Source organism: Pan troglodytes, chromosome 1 (genome assembly GCF_028858775.2).
Source record: "Pan troglodytes isolate AG18354 chromosome 1, NHGRI_mPanTro3-v2.0_pri, whole genome shotgun sequence".
NCBI classification, from domain to species: Eukaryota; Metazoa; Chordata; class Mammalia; order Primates; family Hominidae; genus Pan; species Pan troglodytes.
Window position 1 is genome coordinate 64,194,970 of NC_072398.2, and position 23,041 is coordinate 64,218,010.

Genomic DNA, 23,041 nt, shown 5'->3' on the forward strand with positions numbered 1-23,041 from the left:
CTGGGATTACAGGCGTGAGCCACTATGCCTGGCCAAGAGTGTATATTTTTGGTAATTAATATTCAAGCTGAAAACTGTACCTTTCTCCTTTCCTGGGGCATTGGCATGGGTTTTGTTGATAGAATGCATTGTAATTTGGTTTACTCTTGAATATTTACTCAGCCATTCTTTCATTCATTCAACAAATATTTGCTGAGTATATAAACACAATATACCCTTGGAGGAGAGATAAGCTATATTTGAACAGCTGTAGTAGAAGTGGTACACAATCTTGGGAGAATGCCAAAGAAGGTGTGATTGCTTCCAGCTGGGGAGATCCAAAGAGGTTTCTACTCGGGTTGGGACTGTCATGTGGGCTTGAAGGGTCTGAAAGTGGCTAGCAGGGGACTTAGGGGGAGAAAGGAGGAGAGAAGGCACAGGTATGCACAGGGGTAAGAAGGCTTAAGTTGAGTGAAAGAAGTGGGAAATAAAGACAGTTGAGGCGAGATCCCAGGCCCGTGGTACTAGGACGAGGGGTTACTACCCTAGGCAATAGGGAAACATTGAAGATTTTTTTTTCTTACAAAGATAGTGATATGATCTTGCAGCAGCATGTTAAATGAAAGCTGCCAGTCCAGGACAAGTCAGAAGGTTGTGCCCCTATGACTAATGAGGTGTGACCCTTATGACTTTCAAAAGAGTGTCTTAGTAACATCAGTGCCAAGATTTGGTTCTGAAATACAGTTCCCACCTCTAACATCTGGGCCTTTTTGTAACTCGTGCTACCTTTGAGTGGGACCAAGGTGGTGGGCTTTGATTTAGTCTCTCCTGTTCTGCCCCATCAGCCCTGGACTCCGGCCACTTCTCAGAACCAGCCTCTGCCACACACACCAAGCTTTGGCTCATTCCCCATAATCCTCCAGGATCAGCCCTGGCAGTCCCCCTCCCACTCTGGTTTTCACTTTTTTGTTCCTTTTTAAGAGCTGAGAGTTCCTGTTTTTGTTTTTCTCCTCTGTCTCTGCTGTGATGCTGAAGTAGGGTAGATTCAGAGAATTTTTTTTTTTTTTTGAGACAGAGTCTCGCTCTGTCACCTAGGGTGCAGTGGTGCGATCTTGGCTCACTGCAACCTCCGCCTCCCAGGCTCAAGTGATTCTCCTGCCTCAGCCTCCCAAGTAGCTGGGATTACAGGTGTGCACCACCACACTCGGCTAATTTTTGTATTTTTGGTAGAGACAGGGTTTCATCACGTTGGCCAGGCTGGTCTTGAACTCTTGACCTCAAGTGATCCACCCACCTTGGCCTCCCAAAATCCTGGGATTGCATGAGCTACTGCGCCCAGCCCAAGAGACTTTTATGATGTCGTTGAGAGATAGTAGAGGCTTGATTGAAAGTGTGGTGGTTGGGATGGGGAAAAGGAAATGGATTCAAGAAATTTCTGGAAATAAAAGTGGCAAGATCTGATGATTGGATCTGGGAATGGGAGAGAAGGAGTCAAATGAATGCTGAGTTTTTGAGCCTGTATAGAGTTAATGGCTTCAAAGGGGCCAGCAGATATTTTTCTTAATTTTACAAAGGTGAACTGAAGCTAAGTTATATGGACAGAGTTGTCAAAGAGGTGTGTTAGTTTGCTTCTGTTGCTATAAGGAAATATCTGAGGCTGGGTAATTTATAAAGAAAAAAAGTTTAGGGTGGGCGTGATGGCTCATGCCTGTAATCCCAGCACTATGGGAGTCGAGGCGGGTGGATCATGAGCCTAGGGATTCGAAACCAGCCTGGGCAACATGGTGAAACCCTGTCTCTACAAAAAATACAAAAATTGGCTGGGTGCAGTGATTCACGCCTGTAATCCCAGCACTTTGGGAGGCCGAGGCGGGTGGATCACTTGAGGTCAGAAGTTTGAGACCAGCCTGACTAACATGGTGAAACCCTGTCTCTACTAAAAATACAAAATTAGCCAGGTGTGGTGGTGCATGCCTGTAATCTCAGCTACTTGGGAGGCTGAGGCAGGAGAATCACTAGAACCTGGGAGGTGGAGGTTGCAGTGAGCCAAGATGGCACCACTGCACTCCAGCCTGGGGGATAAGAGTGAAACTGTGTCTAAAAAAAAAAAAATAAGTGTGGTGGCATGCTCCTGTGGTCCCAACTACTCAGGAGGCTGAGGTGGGAGGATTGCTTAAGCCTGGGAGGTCAAGGCTGCAGTGAGCTGTGATTGCAGCACTGCACTCCAAGTCTGGGTGACAGATTGAGACTATCTCAAAAAAAAAAAAAAAAAAGGTTTAATCGGCTCATGGTTCTTGGTTCTACAGCCTGTACAGGAAGCATAATGCTGGCATCTACTTCTGGTGAGGGCCTCGGGAAGCTTACAATCATAGCAGAAGGCAAAGGGGGAGCAGGTGCATCACATGGCAAGAGCTGAGCAAGAGAGAGGAGAAGGTGCCAGGCTCCCTTCAAACAACCAGCTCTCATGTGAACTAAGGGAACAAGAACTCACCTATCCCCAAGGGGATGGCACTAAGCCATTAATGAGAGATCCGCCCCCATGACCCAAACACCTCCCACCAGGCCTCACCTCCAACATTGGGGATTACATCTCAACATGAGATTTGCAGGGGACAAAAGATCCAAACTATATCAAGTGGCTTCTTTTAGCGTCAGTGATGATTACCTTGAAGGGTGTTATGAGCAGCTTAGGATCAAGTGAATTGTACTAACGCAATGCCCAGCACAAGCTGTAATAAACAAGTAGGATTAGAGATACATACCTGTGCCAAAAATGGTGGTATATCAAAATGTGGAAGAATCCCTTCCATTGCTTTTAGTCCTTCCATTATTGAGTAATCTCCTTTCAGTATAAGACCTGGCACTGTGTTTTATAAACAATTTAGGAAAGAGAATGTGATACTAAATTTGGTGGCAGGGATATGAAAGGAATTCTGTGCTCAAGAATCTTGAAAACAGTGATGAATAATGTAGTTTCAGCTGAGGTTATTTTGTGTGGCCCCTGTGGGCTGATCACTTGTTTGAATGTTTTCGTTGTGGAATATTAAATAGTCAAAATTGATTGATCAACTAATATGTGTCAGGCACTGTCCTAGACAGTTTTCAATATACAGAATATTTTATTTGCTCCTCATGAAACCCTGTGATATGGGCATCTTATTATCCTCATTTTGCAGGTGAGAAAATTGAGGCTCAGAGAGAGAAGCTCAATGAAACACACCCCCTAACTTAACGCTTTTTCTTCAGTTCATTAATGTTGATATTTTATTTAGTTGGTTTTAATTCAGGAATGCACTGAGGGTCTTCTATGCTGAACCTTTGTGAAAATGTAGGTTGTATTTGTCTGGAGCCTGCAATGGGTGGGGCAGCTCTTCTGTATACAGCAGGGCCGGATGGCCCTAGTGCAAGAGTTACAGTAAACAGCCGGCTTTTTTCTTCTCCTTAATTCCTTAGTTCAGCTTGAGGACTTTATCCTGGTGCTTGCCTAAGGGACACCCTCATCACCATTATCATCATCATTTTAATTATGATCAATTATGGAACATTTTCTATGTGCCAGCTATCATGCTGAGCACTTTACTGCATTAGTTCATGGAATCATTAGAATAACCTTATGAGGCTGCTACTCTTGTTTTCTTCATTTAACATGTGAGCAGAAAGAAGTAACTCACATGAGATCTCACAGCTGGCAAGTAGTAGAGATGGGATTTGAACCTGTCTGATTCCTAACCACAGTGGTATTTTGCTCCAACATCAGACTATTTTTTTTTTTAATTAGAGGTGGGGTCTTGCTCTGTTTCCCAGGCTGGAGTACAGTGGTGCAATCATAGCTCATCACAACCTCAAACTCCTGGCTTCAAGCAATGTTCCTGCCTCAGCTTCCCAAAGTGCTAGCTTACAAGCAAGAGCCACCAAGCCAGACCGTCCCCTGCCTCAACACCAGACTTTGCTCTCAGTCTTAGGATCCCTACATTGGGTACTTATTTATTTGGATTTAGATAGGTTTAATCTAAAATCCAGATACACTTGCCAAATAACTTTAGGTTCCCCCCACCCCAGAACATATGATATTGTTAGCTATATCATACATAGTTTGAACTAGTTATTAGATTAATTACCTAAAGAAGCTGCAATTGCTTCCTTATAAGCGCTACCTGGTGGATGATGTGTTAATGGGACAGTATGCAGATATTCAAATTACAGAAGCATTTTTCTCATAGATCAGAAGAGAGCATATGGCACCTCACCAAAAGCAGGGCGTCCCTGGGGAGGCTTGGTGATGTGGCAGAAAATCAGCTTTCAAAGCTTTATAGAGTTCATCATAAAATGACATTCACCTCCTTTCATTTCAATCCAAGTGCTTTCAAGAGTACAAAAATAAACATTAGAAATTAACAGGCTGCTTTTCTGATAGACCAAACAGTGGCTACTTGGACCTAAAGGGCAAATTTTGTTCATCATTTATATGTTTTAGTAAAGTGAGATTTGTTCTCATTGTGGGAATTCCCACACTGTCCCACTCCTATGTAAGAAAATTATAGACAAGCATAGAGAATTTACACTGCATAAAAGCTGATAGCATAATAACCAATTAGATGATTATAAAGCCTGAGTATATTAAAGTATTATGCAAATACTGATTAATAGTAATACCATAAATGCACAGAGCAAGCAAAAGCATGCCTGATTCAAATTATAGGAGCTTTTATTTGCATTTCTACAGAATCTATTATTAGTGGGTCTCAAAGCACCTTACAAGTAATAATTATTAAAGCTCATAAACATGACCAGTAAATGCCATGTTATGAAGTGAATATGAAAGAATTCCTCTTTAACTCATTTATAGTATAAGACCTAAATTCCCAAACAAAAGTAGGATTCCCTGCATATGGAGAGTATTCATACATTATGGGTGTTTTTGGCTATGGTTCTATAGGCTTAGAAACGGGTTGCTATGGATTCAAGGCTTTCCTATTGAGTACCTCAATCTATGTAGTTAGAACTCTTCACTTATTTTTGAAATTTAACCCACATGATAGCTCTAAACAAATCTTGCCACTATATTTTAATCTCTTTATTGACTATAATATCAAATTTTAAAAGCAAAAATGATGTCGAGTTCACATGAAAGTACTTTAAAATATTTTGGAATATTACATCAAGTTTATTTTTCCTCAAGCTGTACCCTGTTCTGCCGACTCATCGCTTATGAGCACAATCAGTGAAGCCTGTGTTTCTTTCTGTACCCTGCAGCAAGTAGTTGAAATGTTGTAAGGGTTTCTAATCTGCATGAGAATGCTCCTACACCCTTTCCCCTCTATTCCTCCTTCTCTCTTCCCTCCTTTGCAATTTCCATACTCTCTAAAGCTAAGCACAGATTGGAAAGGCAAGAATGTTTCAGGTGTCTGACTCTCCCTGTCCCTCCATCTCAAGTCCTCAAGCTTCCCCCACATGGTTCATACTCAGTTTGATTTACTTCTGGTGCTGAGAGACTATTTAATATATTGCAGTTTCTGGTCATTGTGAGGCAGCTGGACTTTCGTACTGTACTTATATTTCAATGGCATGCAGATCCAAAGAAATGTGTGGACTAGTGAGCACCTTCCTTTATAGTTAGGATTCTGGAGCCTCGAGAGTCAAATGACTTGACTGAGGTTGTACAGCTGGTTTCTGCCTCACAGAATCGAGACCAGAGCTCAGGTCTCTAGGCTCTTAAACCAAAGTTTCCCCCTCTGTCTCGTGGTGGTTATATACTGCTTTGAATCACACACAAAAATTTAAACCAGAAATATTGGAGCAGAGTGAGAGGAAACACTTTGTTGATTTTATCCAGGACTGTGAGTCACAAGACTAGAGGTGGAGCCTCAGGGATCTGAAGAAAAAGGGAGTGATGGCCAGGTGTGGTGGCTCACGCCTATAATCCCAGCACTTTGGGAGGCCGAGGCGGGCAGATCATCTGAGGTTGGGAGTTTGAGACCAGCCTGACCAACATGGAGAAACCCCATCTCTACTAAAAATACAAAATTAGCTGAGCATGGTGGCACATACATGTGATCCCAGCTACTCAGGAGGCTGAGGCAGGAGAATCGCTTGAACCCGGGAGGTGAAAGTTGTGGTGAGCCAAGATTGTGCCATTGCACTCCAGCCTGGGCAGCAAGATGGAAACTCTGTCTCAAGAAAAAAAAAAAAAAAAGGGAGTGATGTGCTTGAGAATTGAAGGTGTAGACCTGGGATTATCATTTGGAGGGAGGAGCTGAATGACTGGAGGTCGAGGGGAATAAAGAACAAGTAGAAGTGGAGAGAGGGCGAGGTAGAAGAGCAGTCTTAGGAGGATTAGAAGGATGGTTGAGTTTATGGCCATGGTGATAGGCTATTGATAGAAAATAAAGCAAAACTCAATAGGTTACGGGATTTAGTCCTTAGGGTCAATTTAGTCCTTAGGGTCTGTGAAGCCTCTCAGGATGATGCCAGAAGGAGAGGGAGAGATGGGGCATGTGCAGCAGGTAGCAAAGTTCTCCGGGAACACAGACTACTGGCAAATACCTGGGAAATGGGTGACTGGAGGGATAGAAACAGAGAGACTGGAGGGATGGTTTTTGGAACTCTGTAGATAGGTGTATATTCTGTGCTATACTTAAGAATTCTAATTTTCATATTTTTCTAGGGAAAACTGAGGCTGCCATCAAAAACTTCAGTCCCTACTACAGTCGTCAGTACTCTGTGGCTTTCTGCAATCATGTGCGCAGTGAAGTAGAACAGCAAAGAGATTTAACGTCACAGTTTTTGAAGACCAAGGTAAGCCATGGATATTTGGTTTACATGTATTTCCCCTTGAAGAAGGCTATATAGCACACAGTATTTCTGAAATAAACAATAATTTGAATGGCAGTTTTAAAAACTCTGCTGTGAAGTCATTTCATGCTCAAAAAACTCTATTTGCCTGGAAGTTAGAATGTATGATTTCTTGTTGCTGATATAATCCATATAAAAAGGAAATTAGCTTGAATCCAATATTGTTATGTATTTTTCCCACATGGATGCTTTGTTTGTCTAAGAAAATTTGACTTTCTATAGTGAAGTTTTGGTCATTGATCAAATATGATTTTCTCTTTGAATCCCCTAATTTATTCTTACTCCTTTGCTCCATTATAATAAGTAACCACCACCTCAACAAATGTTTGTTAGCACCTTCTATGTGCTAGGCTATAGTCCAAGAACTGGGGAATTAAGACAAGTTCTCTGCCTTCCTGGAGTTTATATTCACATGCAGGAAACAGATAATAAACAAATTAATATCAGGTGACATCAGATAATAATAAATGCTAAAAAGAAATAAAGCGAGTCTTATTTTATTTTTGAGACAGAGTCATGCTCTGTGGTTCAGGCTGGAGTGCAGTGGTACAATCGCGGCTCACTGCAACCTCTGCTTCCTGGGTTCAAGTGATTCTCCTGCCTCAGCCTCCTGAGTGGCTGGGATTACAGGTGCGCACCACCACACCCAGCTAATTTTTGTATTTTTAGTAGAGACAGGATATTCACCATGTTGGCCAGGCTGGTCTTGAACTCCTGACCTCAAGTGATCCACCTGCCTCGGCCTCCCAAAGTGCTGGGATTACAGGTGTGAGCCACCACGCCCAGCCTAGAGCCTTATTTTAGAGAAGGTGGTTAGGGAAGCCCTCCGTGGAGATAACATTTAAGCAGAAACTGGAGTGCAATGAGAGTAGGCTGTGTGAATATTCGTGGGAAGAGTATTCCAGGTCTATGGAACAGCAAGTGTGAAGACCCTGCCACACAGAGGGAAGGTTGGTCTGCTGGGAGCACTGTGAGCAAGGGAGGAGGGATGAACAATGACAGCAGAGAGACAGATCGGGACAACCTGCGGGTCACAACAGGGTTTTGATTTTGTTTTGTAATGGGAAGTCTCCCACTGGAGGGTATTGAATACAGAGTGGCATATAATTTTAGATGATCTGTCTGGCCTCTCTGTAAAGAATAGACTATGGGGCGAGAGGGGAGAATGGAAACTGGTGAGCAGGATACTGTAGCATCTGAGGGAAGAATGATGCCAAATTGGACTGGGGTGGTAATGGTCATGGTTGTGAGGAGAGATGCTTATGATAGAGCTGACAGAACATACTGTTGGGTTGGGCGTGAGATAATAGAAGAAGAGAGAAATCAGTGATGACTTCTTGGTTTTTAACCAGAGCAAATAAGTGGATGGAGTTGCCTTTTACTTAGAAGGAAGAGTCGAAGTGAATGGGATCACGAGTTCCCTTTTGGCCATGTTAAGTTAGAGATGCTAGTGTGGAAATGTTGAATAGGCCATTAGATGTTTTCATTTGGAGCTCAGCAGAGTGATTGAGCCTGGGGAATAAAAATCTGGAAGATGTTAGCTTATAACTAGTATTAAGGCCATGGGCCATAAAACAGGGAAAGACTATAGACAGAGAAAAGAAACAGTACACTGGCCCCTTCAGCATTTGGAGATCAGAAAAAGGAGAAGGATCCAGCAAAATGGACTAAGAAGAAACAGTCTATGGAGTAGGAGAAAAATCAGAAAAGCATAATGTCCCAGAAGGCAAATAAAAAAGGGGTTTCAAAATTAAGAACTCAATCCCATTTATAATAGCCACCCCCACCCACCACACACACACACACACACACACACACACACACACACACACTTAGGAGTACATTTAACCAAGGAGATGAAAGATCTCTACAAGGACTACAAAACACGGATGAAAGAAATTGTAGGCAACACAAACTAATGGAAACACATCCCATGCTCACAGATTGGAAAAATCACTATCATTAAAATGACCATGTTCCCCAAAGCAATATACAGCTCCAATTCAATTGCTATCAAATTACCAATGTCATCTTACACAAAATTAGAAAAATTAATCCTAAAGTTCATATGGAACAAATAAAAGCCTGAATAGCCAAAGCACGCCCAAGCAAGGGAACAAATCTGGAGACATCACATTGCCTGACTTCAAATTATACTAGAAGGCTATACTAACTAAATCAGCATGGTACTGGTACAAAAATAGACACATAGACCAATGGAACAGAATGGAGAACCCAGAAATAAAGCCACATACCTACAACCAACTGATCTTTGATAAAATCAACAAAAATAAATAATGAAGAAAGGATACCCCATTCAATAAAAGGTGCTGAGAAAACTGGCTAGTCATATGCAGAAGAATGAAACTGGACCCCTATCTCTCATCATATACAAAAATTAACTTCAGATGGATTAAAAACCTAAATGTAAGACCTGAAACTATAGAAATCTTAAAAGAAAACTTAGGAAAAACTCTTCTGGACATTTGCCCAGGAAAAGAATTTGTGATGAAGGCCCCAAAAACAAATGCAACAAAAACAAAAATAGAGAAATGGGACTTAGTTATGCTAAAAAGCCTATACACAAAAAAGAAATAGTCAACAAAATAAACAGATAACCTACAAAATGGGAGAAATATTTGCAAATTATGCCCCTAACAAAGGACTAATATCCAGAATCTACAAGAAACTCAACAAGAAAAAACAACCCCATTAAAAACTGGGCAAAGGACATGAACAGACATTTCTCAAAAGAAGACATACAAGTGGACAACAAACACATGAAAATATACTCAATATCACCAATCATCAGAGAAATGTATATTAAAACCACACCAAGATATCATCTTACAGCAGTAAGAATGGATGTCATTAAAAAGTCAAAAAATAACAGATGATGTGGATGTGGAGAAAAGGAAATGCTCATACACTGTTAGTGGGAATGTAAATTAGTTCAACCCCTAGGGAAAATAGTATGGAGATATCACAAATAACTAAAAAAGAACTATCATTCGACTCAGCAATCCTACTACTGGGTATCTACCCAAAGGAAAATAAATCATTATATAAAAACACTCCTGTATGTGTGTGTTTATCACAGCACTATTTTTAATAGCAAAGCCATGGAACCAACCTAAGTGTGCACCAGTGGCTGATTGGATAAAGAAAATGTGGTATATATACACCACAGGATGCTACACAGTCATAAAAAAGAACAAAATCATACCCTTTGCAACACCATGGATGGAGCTGGAGGCCATTATCCTAAGGGAACTAACTCAGAAACAGAAAATCAAATACCACATGTTTTCAGTTATAAGCAGGAGCTAAATAATGGGTACACATGGACATAAAGATGGAGAGAATAGACTCTGGAGACTCCAAAAGTGGGGAAGGTGGGAGGGGAGTAAGGGTTGAAAAATTACCTGTTGGGTACAATGCTCAAGATTTGGGTAATGGGTACACTAGGAGCCCAATCCCCACCGTTACACGTAATACCCATGTAAGAAACACACGTACCCCTTGAATATAAAATTTAAAAAACTAAAAATAAAAAAGAAGGGGTTTCAAGAGAGAATAAGTGATAAGTGAGTCACATAATGCTGAGAAGTTAACTTAACCAATATATTTAGCAGCATGAGTACATAGGGATAAGTGATTGCTTTCCCTCATAAAACAGTGATCTCAAAATTTAGGGAGCTTGTTAAAATGCATTCTGGCCCACAGCTCCAGAGATTCTGATATAGTAAGTCTATCGTGAGGCCCCATTTTTAACAAGCTTATCAGTTGATTAAGTGGTCCAGGTTTTAAGAAAAGCTGCACATAAGAACTATGAAGTTCAGCTTATACCATGGTTTCAGTTTCATTTAAAGAGAAGAGATTCTCTCTTACCTTTTAATGAGGCAAGATAGGGGACTGCCGCATTATCTGTCTCCTATCTTGCCTCATTAAGCACCGGAATTTGGAAGGGAATTTGTTTCATCCCTTAGATTATTCTTAAAAGAGATTGGCATATCTATTTTTTTCTGTATAGTTCATTTAAAATTTTACTTGAAAGTAGAGGGGTAAGTTTCTGAAGGCACTATGATTTTTTAATAAAGGGAAAATAGATGTAAACTCAGTGACATGTAAAAGACAAGAGGCCCGTTTGTATATTTTGAAATAATATGAAAATTACACAATGAAGCAGGATGGGAATTATCCTTACACAGTTAATCCAATGGAAGATGTAACTAGGAATCTAATGGAAATGCCCGCACAGCACATATATCACCACAGTTAATAAGAAATCCTCAAACTTTTCAGTAGAAGCGGTGGAACTCAGGTGTTCTGGCTTGATACCTGCTTGTTCTTTAACCAAATAGCAAACATGATCTCCTTGAGTAGCACGGAGAGGGGTCCCCATGGCTTTGGGTTTAGGAAAACCATTGAGAATTGGAGGCAGCATCGGCAGGTGTAATGAATAGGGGAACGGTCTGTTAATTCTCCTGCTTTGTGGGGATTAATCCTGAGACATGTTCAGGGTGTCCAGGTAGGTATCCACACTTACACTTTCCTGCCTCACTCCCTCTCTCCCATAGAGTTTATCAAGCATTTATTGAGTGCCACATGCATGCAAGGCATAATAACCTTATTACTATAATTCCTTCTACCATATGCTTCTGTTCCTATAGCATAATAGAGGGAAATGAAAATCATAAAAATACCAATAAGACAAATATTTACATTGGGTCAAGTGGAGTAGGAAAGGGAAATTGTGGGGGGAGAGGAGGAAGCAACAGTTTCTCCAGGATCTCAGTGGAAGATAGTTTCCTAAACTATTCCTTGAAATAGCATGGATAACTTTGTGGTAACAAGGTGTGTTATCTTTTGTTGTGATAGTTAATTGTATTCATCTTCTTTAAGCCACCATTGGCACCTGGAACTATTTTGTATGAAGCAGAGCTATCACAATTTTCTGAAGACATAAAGAAGTGGAAGGAGAGATACGTTGTAGTTAAAAATGATTATGCTGTGGAGAGCTATGAGAATAAAGAGGTAAGACACTTCTTTGTTACTACTGATTCTTACACTGTTCTTAAAAGTTTGGCTGGGTTGATTGGTGTGCCCTCTCCTTCCTACAAGGCTATACTAACAAAATCAGCATGGTACTGGTACAAAAATAGAGACTGATTCATTCAATAAGCACTCATTCATGTAGGTATCTATTTCAGCTAACAGATACTGATTGAATGCCTACTGCATACCAAGTGTTATACAAGGTTCTGGGTATACAGCAGTTGATAAGACAGATGCTTGCCGTCTAGTGGAAAGATAGACTTTGAACAAGTGATTGCAAGTGAGTATGAAGATAGAAGGACCAGTATTTGGCATGGGAGCCTTTCCTATGATCATTCAGCCTCGAGGTCTTTCTCAGCCACCATCCTGATGGCTCTGCTCTATGTCTCTGTCTTCCCACTCTGAAGCCCTGTGCATGACAGGTGGCTGAGGAGTTATTTCATAGGTTGTTATTAAATTTGAATCTGCCTGGGTTTTCCTGGGTTCCTAGGAATTCAGAATGCCTCACATACTTTATTTCCATGGAGGTATTTTTTTTTCATTTAATTTTTTTCTGGTTATTTCACTATTTTCCTTGTCTGTAAAATGTGGAGAAAATGAGATAATGGGTGTAAAGCATTCAGCCCCTGGGAGGACTTTAGTTTTTATTGGTTCCCATTTCTTTCCTTACGTAGGAAGGTAGTGTGGTATAGGGGAAAGAATATCAGGCAGTGAATTTGGCAAACTAAAGGTTAGGTCAAGTTGTGCCATTAACTAGAAATGAACTTGTTGACAAGTGACTTCTTGCCTTCAGTCCTCAATTAAGCTAAACAGTTAGGTCAAATGATCCCACTATCCTCCCAGATCTCATACTGTACACATTTTTTAGTCTGCATAGACCCTCAAGCTCCCTTTGAAATGAACAGCTACTATTTATGAGTGAACGACAGTAACAGATTTAAAACTCTGCTCTCTGGCCTCTAAGCTCAAGAATAGTCAAGATGGCTGGGTGCAGTAGCTCATGCCTGTAATCCCAGCACTTTGGGAGGCCAAGGCAGGTGGATCACCTGAGGTCAGGAGTTAGAGACCAGCATGGCCAACATGGTGAAACCCCATCTCTACTAAAAATACAAAAATTAGCTGGGCGTGCTGGTGCATGCCTGTAGTCTCAGATACTCAGGAGGGTGAGGCAGGAGAATCACTTGAACTCGGGAGGTGGAGGTTGCAGTGAGCTGAGATCACCCCAGTGCACTCCAGCCTGGGTGACAGAGTGAGACTCCATCTCAAAAAAAAAAAAAAAGAGTAGTCAAGATAGTCTTCACAGGGCACTGTAAGGATTACACCTGATGCTAAACCATTAGGAAGAGGCTTCAGACTGACAGACCAATCTGTTTCCTTCCCATTTCTGATGGAAAATAGAAATAAAATATACTACAAACTTATTTCACAGGCTACCAGGCAAAGCTCAAGTGCTCTCTTGGGTAGACTTACTCTTTTCAACATTTATTAAGCTAATATTTTCTCTGCTTATCAATATTAGGATTTTATTCAACACTTAATTTGTACTCAGCAACAAAGTATCAATACACTACAAATAGTGATGATAATAACAAGACACCTTATGTTTTGTATGACTCATTACAACGTCCTTTCAGAGGAGCTTGAGGAGGGACAGTGTAGCATAATATGGTTCATACTATGGGCTTTGACTCATACCTTTACCACTTACTAGATAGGTGCCCTTGCCTCAGCTATAAATCTTGAGCCTCGGTTTTCTCATCTGTAAAATGAGATCTGCGTGATTTCTTTGCCATGGTGTTGAGAGAAGTAAGTGAATGAATGTACTGAACCATTTAGCATATGGCTGTGCCTGTGGTAAAGCTAGAGCTGGGTGTGGAGCAGTTGCTGGTATGATTACTACTAACCCATTGGGAAGAAACAGCCCTAGATCTTGTTCTTGGATTTATTAAAGTTTTCCACTGCATTTAACACTAACTGAAGTTTCATTTTGAATCAAATGTTGGTGTTTTTCCTCTTTTCACTTATTTCAGCTTGCTGTCTCAGCTTGCAGTTTGTACATTGCACTGCTTTTTCTTTGTTCATCGTTTTTAACTGATCCTGTTCAAATTGTTAAGATATGGTGACTTAATTTGGTAATAACCAAGTGTTTTTTTGAAACTTGGAATTCTTTTAAAGTCCACGCAGTTTGTCATAATTTCTTGAAGTTTTAATAATATCTTCTTTTTTTAATTTATGGAAGTATCTTGTAAAATTATATCTAAGAATTATGCATTAAGTACCTGTAAGTCATCTATTATTTTATTTAGAGTCCAATTCTGGCTGGCAATTAAACAGAAAAAGTAAAACATTCTCACTTGATAATCAGTTTCTATTTTGTGTGCACTGGGGCTGGACAGGCATGAATATGAATCCTGGATGTGTCACCTACTCACTGCTGGGCCATGGGCAAGTTATTCAGTCTCTTTGAGCTTCATGTTTCCCGTTTGAAAAATGGAGATAACATGTAATGCATAGTACTGTTTTGAGGATTAAGTGGTATAATGCTTATAAAAGCCAATATTGGGGCCTGTTATAACTAATAATACAATTCACTTTTGAGTCCAGTCTAAATCAAATTGCTTGTAAATCTTCTTAATATCATACAAGTTTAGATTCTTCTCTCAACATTATTGTTTCACTATAATGTAGCTCTGTGGGAGTTCTTAGAGCTGTAAGGTATTATTTTATGGGGAACCCTCAATTATGTATAGATCCTCCTTCTTGGGTTAATCATTTATTCAGAGGAGTCCTCCAATCGTCTTTCTTAGGATGAATAGGTCAGGCTGCCAGAATTCTGTGTTAGTGGGTATATTCTGGTTCCCTCACATGCTTAAGCAGTTGATTAGTCGTTGTTACAAGTAATTTAGATATCTGAGAGTTTGTTTCATTTGGATCTCTTCACTATCTTATTGCTGCAGAACGTGTTATCGTTACTCTGATTATGTTGGTCAGATCAACATTATTTAGTTATTTCCAAGAGTAAATTCTAGATTTTGGGTCTCAAACTTTCTTAGTTTCAATTCTCAACTTGCCTTTAGATTACTAGTTTCAGAATTTTGCCTTGACTTAAGCCCTCCCGTCAGATGCACATACTTAAATGTTATCTTATCTGCATGTCCTTGTGGGCATAGGTGCTTACCAAACTGCTTTGGCAATGCCCTGTGCCTCTTTTCTGTGTCTCAAATAGCAGAGCTTCTTGTCTGCTGGCCAGAATTTGTTCTGATGTCACAGTGCTGTACTTCCATCTCAACCATTTTGCTGCAAAACAGTTTCACATCTGAGGGCAAAATAGTGGCATATTTTATGCCAACATTTTCATGTTTTGATGAAAATCCATGGTAACTATCATTGCAGCTACATGTTCCACAGTCTCATTAGTCATCCTATGTGGCCCACATCAGTCACCAAGCATTCTGTGCAGTATTTGTGTGATCGTCACCTTTGTGGTTATTATCAGAATGATTTACTTGTTAGCATCTGAAATGGCAAATGTGGTGCGGACTTTCAGGGTTACTGAGATTATGTTTTCCACATTTGAGAACATACCTAGGGCAAATCTCCCTGAGATTAGGGACTCTGATTTACCATGTTGTGACCGTCACATGAAAGTATTAAAATACTACCTTGCCATTAGCAGGTATTCACAACATATTTTTTGAGTAAATGACTATAACTCAATAACATAGTATGGGGTTTGCTATCTCTGAATGTCTGAATCTGTCTATTTGTTATATCCCTGATATTTTCCAAAAATATCAAATGGGGAAAAAGATATCATTCCTGTGTGCCTTTCCCTCCCCAGGCCTATCAGAGAGGAGCTGCTCCTAAATGTCGAATTCTTCCAGCCGGTGGCAAGGTGTTAACCTCAGAAGATGAATATAATCTGTTGTCTGACAGGCATTTCCCAGACCCTCTTGGTGAGTTGCTGATCATTCTTTTCCAAGGCAAAATGACTAAGCTTCTTTGTTTAGCTGGAGCAGTGTTTCTCTGTGAAGGAGAGGGATTTCCCTCCAGGGACATTTGGCAGCCTCTGGAGACATTTTTGTTTGTCACAATTGGAAGGGGGGTGCTATGGCATTTAGTGAATAGAGGCCAGGGATGCTACAAAACATCCTACCATGCACAGGACAGACCCTAACAAGGAAGAGTTATCTGGCACAAAGTATCAGTAGTGCCAAGGTTGAGAAACCCTGGGCTAGACACTCATGTCCCGTAGACAAGTGGAAGATGTGATTTCTCTAGTTTAGGAAAACATTTTACCACTTCCATTATTTCTAATCCCATTCAATAATACACATTCAGTCTCTGTGTTTCTAGCACATGGAAAATGTGCTGTCAGCCAGGTATCTTGAAGCTTTTGGAATATATTGCAGGCCTTGATAGCACTCCACAAGGCAGCAGAAATAAACAGGTAGGGCCCAGTCCGTGAAATGTACAGTCCCATCTTCTAGTAAGCAAGACTGGACCTGTCAGGGAATACTATTTTTCTAATTTTAGGATGATATGCAACTAAATACCCTAAATAGACAAAAAACCTTTTAATAAGTGTTACAGTAACTCATAGCTACTGTGAAAAAAAAAAAAAAGCATTGCATTAATTTGCATATCTATAAATAAAGCTGGGATGCTGCCATGGAAAGATAATTGGGAGATTGGATTTTTATCTAGTTCTGGCTGTGCCACTTACCAAATGCTTTAGCTTAGCCGGCTGCTGAACAGCTCTGGTTTCTGTTTCTCCAACTCAAAAACAGGGCTTTGAACTTAAAAACCTAGAAGGGTCTTTCTAGGTCTAACCTTCTTTGATTCTCATTCATTCCACTTTTTACATGTGGAGAAATGATGGATAATATATAGACTAAATAAGGCAATTCATAGAGATTCATAAAGTGTGGATAATGTAATAACTCCATTTGGCTTTGCGTAAATCATACTACATAGTAATTACTTGGTTCTTGAAGAGAGCCCTGGTTCTTATTAATGGACATAATAATTTCATTAGAATTTATGGAGAAAAACATAATCATTTTATCAATTGTTATTTCGGTGCTGAGTGCTTAACATAGTGTTTTTAATAACACAATTACAGGATTGGTACATGGACCATAAACTAAGATTAACCAATTATTACTAAGTAATTCATGCTAAAACAACACTTTATGTGCACTATGCATATTATTATATTTTCTTTTACATCTACTTATATGCCCTTGGCAGTGGAGCTGCAGCCAGAAATGGGAATACCAACATGTTGACTCATCCAAATCTCTCTAAAACTTTCCAATGAAATCAGCCAGAAGAGACAATATGTTTATTGATTTATTGCTGTAATCATATTGGAGGGAATGAAAAGGACTAAAAAACACAAGTCCTGTGTGATTAATCCCAGTTGGCCCAAGGCTTCAGATTGGGGCATTTTAATGACTTTTTAAAATTGTGTGTTGTGACCTTCTGACTTTTAAAATAGAATATTCTACAGTAGATCAGTTGTGATATTCTTGTAACTCAGAAAAAATTCACTGATGGCATCTGGAAAATTGTTGTAAAAGGTTGAGAGATAACTAGAGGCTAAAAGGAATGAATTTTATGGGTTTGTTGAGGCTTTTTAAATGCAAAGGATCAATGTTGCTTTTGGTTGCTTGTACAAAATTATGACATTCTTGGAAAGGGCAAGGAGGATTGTTTGATAGAACCATGTCAGTCAAGAAGACTGACTCTGTGATATTATTTCTACGATGCTTATGAATGAGTGCATTTCTTGGAAAAAGCAGTAGAGGCTTATGAATAAGTGCATTTCTTTTTCTTTTTTCTTTTTTCTTTTGAGACAGAGTCTCACTCTGTTGCCCAGGCTGGAATGCGGTGGTGTGATCATGGCTTACTGTAGCCTCAACCTCCTGGGCTCAAGTAATCCTCCCACCTCAGCCTCTCGAGTAGCTGGGACCACAGCTACATGCCACTATGCCCAGAAAAACAAAACAAACAAAAAAACAAAAAAAGAACTGCAGAGACAATGGTCTCACTCTGTTACCCAAGTTGGTCTTCAACTCCTGAGCTCAAGTGACCCTCCTGCCTTGGCCTCCCAAAATGCTGGGATTATAGGCATAAGCCACCATGCCTGGCCAATAAGTGTATTCTTTACAGAGTGTTCAGCTAAGTTGATACAGAAAAAAATGCCCCCGTGTTTTGTTAAAGCAATTCACTTGTTTGGCATTTTACTGGTTAGAATCTGGTTTACTGCATACAATAAAAAACTCAAAGTTTTATTATCTCACTAAAGATATTTCGATATTAGTCCAGGGCTGGTGTGGACTAAATTTGTCAGAAGCTCAGGCTCTTTCTTGCTTTCTCCCCCTTTATTTCTAGGTTGTGGCCCCTGTTGGCAGGGTCCAGGGTGGCTGCTGAGGTCCTACCATAGCATTCTCATTCCAGATAATAGGGAGGAGAAAAGGAAAGGAGGAGGGTACATTCACTTTCTTTAGAGATACCTCCAGGAATTTTCATATGCCACTTCAGCTTATATCTTACTGGACAGATCTTAGTAGCTGTGGGCTCACCAAGCTGCAAAGGAGGCTGGAAATGTAGTCTTATTTTATGTAGTCACTTGCCCAACTAAAAATCAGGGGCCTTATTCTCCCCAGAAAGGGAAATAGATATTGTGTTACAACTACAGGTGTCTCTATAGCATTCAATCATTCATTCATTTGCTCGTTTTCATGTTGATTCATTCCCAGCATTGTGCTAGGTCCTGGAGGGCCATGGCTTGTGCTGGCGGTGCATTCTGCTCTGTTACCTTCAGATTCCAGGACACTGGAACAGGGCTCCCATATATCCCCAGAAATTTATTCTTTATTTAAACCAATCCGGATTGATTGATTGACTGATTGATTTTGAGATGGAGTTTCGCTCTGTCACCCAGGCTGGAGTGCAGTGGCATGATCTCGGCTCACTGCAACCTCTGCCTCCCGGGTTCAAGTGATTCTCCCGCCTCAGCCTCCTGAATAGCTGGGATTACAGGTGCGTGCCACCACTCCCGGCTAATTTTTGTATTTTTAGTAGAGATGGGTTTTCACTATGTTGGTCAGGCTGGTCTTGAACTCCTGACCTCATGATCTACCCTCCTTGGCCTCCTAAAGTGCTGGGATTACAGGCATGAGCAATCCTGATTTATTAATTTGCCAGAACTGACGCGGTTCTGTAGACTCCCATGTGGTTATGATTCATTTCCTTGTATTCCCAGTGCTTTCAATGGCCTCTTAGAGAGACCCTCTTCCTTACCTTTCCCTGAGATTGGTGCCTAATACATATGCAGGAAGCACAGAACTAACATTTTCTTCTGCTTATTTTCTGTGACTCTGGAAAAAGTTGGAACTCATTTAACCAAGTGCAATATCATGTAATAGGAATGCATGGAAAGGAGTAAAGTTTAGGTAGGGGTTCTGAATAGTAGTCGGTTTAAAATGAGTTGCTTGGAATCGATTTTGAGGGAAGAGGTAAAAGTCCCATTGTCTAGGGCTTTAAAAAAATATCCTAGGCCAACAAAGCACATTTTTCACTCAACAAACTGAAGTTGAACATCTGCTATGTTCCATGACTGTGCTGTGGGCTAAGGATACAAAGCTATGGAAGATGCAGTCTGTATCTCTAGACGTTCACAGTGGGTAGCAGTGGTTCTGCTCCTTGGGGAGGGGAATAGCACGGGAATCCATCTCATTCCCCTCCCCCGCCTCCCTACCCTGAATGTGGGCGCTGGGCATGAAAACAGGTCATTGCAGTATTTGGGGAGAACAGGGTAGGAAGCACCTAACTCTGTCTCTGGTGGCAGTGGGATGTGCCAGCAAAGGCATCCCAGAGGAGTGGCTTTTGAACTGACTTTTGAAGGATGAATGAGAATTTTTTTATGGGAAAGCATGATGGAAAGGAAGGAAGAGAGGGTTCTATGGACTGTAGGAACAATATAAAAAGTCACGGAATGGGTGAACACACCCTGGGAGGGTACAGACTGAGAGTGGAGGGGAAGCCAGCACAGAACAGGGCAGGCACCGATGCTTAGCGAGGAGATGGAGAGAGTCAGCAGAGGAACCAATAAAGGTGATAAAGAAAAAACAAAATTCTACAAAGCATGAAGGAAACCAGGAGAGAGGCACTCCTGGAAGTCATGGGGAGATAATGTTTTCAAAAGAAGGGGTTGTTAGCAGCAGCAAATATTCCAGGTCAGATGAAAAGAAGCAGCCATAGGCTGGCAGTCAGGATGACGTAAATGGCTTCAGCAGTTGGGTTTCAGGAGCTGGTGGGGACAGGAATCAGACTGAGGTGAGAATAAGGTTGATGGCATAAAAACAGCAAGTGGTGTTTGGCAGTGAAAGGGAGGAGGGAGAGAGTGCAGGGCAGAGAGCTGCCCTGTTGGAGCTGGAGCCTGCAGGGCCAGTAGAGTGAGGGGGTGCACAGGTGGTCAGTGGCCTGCAGAGGTGCAGGAGGGCAGAGGAAGCTCCGTTTGTGGGTCTTTAGACATAAGGAAGTTGAGAAAGATTGTGCCCAGGCTGGGCGCGGTGGCTCATGCCTGTAATCCCAGCACTTTGGGAGGCAAAGTCAGATGGCTCGCTTGAGCTCAGGAGTTTGAGATCAGCCTGGGCAACATGGCAAAACCCTGTCTCTACAAATAATACAAAAAAACTAGCCGGGTGCGGTGGCTTATGCCTGTAATCCCAGCTACTCGAGAGGCTGAGGCGGGCAGATCACTTGAGGTCAGGAGCCTGGCCAACAAGGTGAAACCCTGTCTCTACTAAAAAGACAAAAATTAGCTGGAGGTGGTGGTATGCGCCTATAATCCCAGCTACTTAGGAGGCTGAGGCAGGAGAATCGTTTGAATCTGGGAGGTGGAGGTTGCAGTGAGCAAAGATTGTGCCACTGTACTCCAGCCTGGGTGACAGAGCGAGACTCTGTCTCAAAAAAGAGAAAAAATTGTGTTCCTGGTATCCTCACTGTCCCTGTGATGTTGGGTAGGAGGCCAGGCAGACTGCAGTGGGACAGGGGAAGCTGGTGGAGGGATGCCAGAGGAGCCAGTGCTCCCAGTTTCCCTATCCTGTGAAAATATCTCACCAACTTTCCATCCCATGGCCTGCCCCAGATAGTCACCCTCACGACCTGAAACACACGTTTGAAATAAAAGATACATGTTTTAAAAGGTATTTGTGTTTTCAATATTTCTTTAGCCTCCAGTGAGAAGGAGAACACTCAGCCCTTTGTGGTCCTGCCCAAGGAATTCCCAGTGTACCTGTGGCAGCCCTTCCTCAGACACGGCTACTTCTGCTTCCACGAGGCTGCTGACCAGAAGAGGTTTAGTGCCCTCCTGAGTGACTGCGTCAGGCATCTCAATCATGGTATGGCGCGGCTCCCCTCTCATCCCCGGGGCGGGAAGTGGGGCAGCCCTCGCTGAGTTGTTCTGGTCCATCATCTATTGCAGTGATTCTTAGAAAGAGCCACAGATGAGCCAAGTGCGGTGGCTCACGCCTGTAATCCCAGCACTTTGGGAAGCTGAGGCCAGCAAATCACAAGGTCAGGAGTTCGAGACCAGCCTGACCAATATGGTGAAATCCCATCTCTACTAAAAATACAAAAAAATATAGCTGGATGTGGTGGTGGGCACCTGTAATCCCAGCTACTTGGGAGGCTGAGGCAGGAGAATTACTTGAACCTGGGAGGCAGAGGCTGTGGTGAGCCGAGATCGCGCCACTGCACTCCAGCCCAGATGACAGTGCAAGACTCCATCTCAAAAAAAAAAAAAAAAAAAAGAGCCACAGATGGTGCTGCCCAGGGAAGAAGAGGGAAACAGGTAAAGGAGAGTTCTGTGCACAAGGAGCCTCACCTGCTTGCTGGTTTTCAGGCGGGTCTGGGAGGCCCCGGTGAAGCAGAACATGGGGCAGTTATCTGGCTGCAAGTTGGGGGGTGTCACATTCTGACTGTCCTGAGTTTATTCATGTAGACCATTTTGCATATACTTCACTCTCCTTCTTCCTGATTTAAAAAAATCTAAATGCCAGCAAGAACGTGCCAGTTTTCCCTGGCAAATGCTAGTCTTTTTGACATTTCCTTTTTATTTTCATCTTTATTTCTGAATAACAGTTACTCAGTTAAGATGAGTGGCACAGTCCGTGGTAATCTAGTATTTGTTTCTGGATCAGTGGTTCTTAAAACTTTAGGGCTCATAAGAATCACCAGGAGAACTTAATTAAAACACACATTCTTAGGCTTCACCCCCAGACATTCTGACTCACTGGGTACACCACGGGGCCTGGACTTGGCTTTTCTAGCACACGGCCGAGTGGCGCTGATGCTGCTGGTTCGCGAACCACCCTTGGGGTGGTGTTGCTTCAGGCCACGTTGCCTCCAGGCATGGACTTAAGCAATGTGACATCAATAGTAAAAGAGACTTCTCATTCCAATATGTGATGTTTTTGATATACTGAGGTGAACGCTGGTTTTTCTGGACTCCACGAAGTCTTCAGTTACAGATAACTGCGCTCTTTGTTCTTGGCACTTGGAAAGGCAGCCAGTCTAAGAGCACTGAGGGCTTACTCTGTGCCAGCCTCTACGTAGGTGTTAGGAACAGAGTAATGAAGCGTACAGAGTTCCTGTCTCTGGGAGTTGAAATTCAAACAGGGAGGATGGATAAACACCCACCAATTATCATTTGAAAGTTATCACAGTTAATGTGTTAAAGAGCAACGAGAGGTTACTAACTAGTGAAGAAAGGAGTGCCGAACTTTCAGCTCCCCAGGGGAGTCCTCTATGAGCAGGTGACATTTGAGCTGAGTCACCTCACCCATTGTGCCTTTATTTCCTAATATGGTTAATTTCACTGTATACTTATTTTAAAATTCAGAGGTTTCCCTGAGAGTGTCAGTCCCACAGAGCGAGAGTCACTAGTGATGCATCTCAACTAACTCTTGGTTTTAGCTGTGTATTGATGGGGACTCACGGAAAAAGATAAGGTCAGTCTGTTTTGCCACAGCAACTCTGAGTAACATTCATCATCAAACTGGATCATAACTAGTTAGGAACTTTTTTTAAAAAATGATACCCTTATTAAAATCTTGCCTTGTGTTTTTGATGTTCTAGA

At 41.6% G+C, this 23,041-nt stretch overlaps 1 protein-coding gene across 2 annotated transcripts in view; it reads left to right on the forward strand.

The window, feature by feature from the left end:
- NIBAN1 (niban apoptosis regulator 1) overlaps nt 1–23,041 on the forward strand; it is a 177,428-nt gene that overhangs the window by 68,940 nt on the left and 85,447 nt on the right. For both annotated transcript variants that reach the window (XM_001164202.7, XM_016934089.4), the window contains exons 2-5: nt 6,644–6,774; nt 11,737–11,868; nt 15,731–15,845; nt 21,135–21,302. In XM_001164202.7, the coding sequence (XP_001164202.2) occupies nt 6,644–6,774; nt 11,737–11,868; nt 15,731–15,845; nt 21,135–21,302 (546 nt within the window). The remainder of the gene's footprint in view (nt 1–6,643; nt 6,775–11,736; nt 11,869–15,730; nt 15,846–21,134; nt 21,303–23,041) is intronic.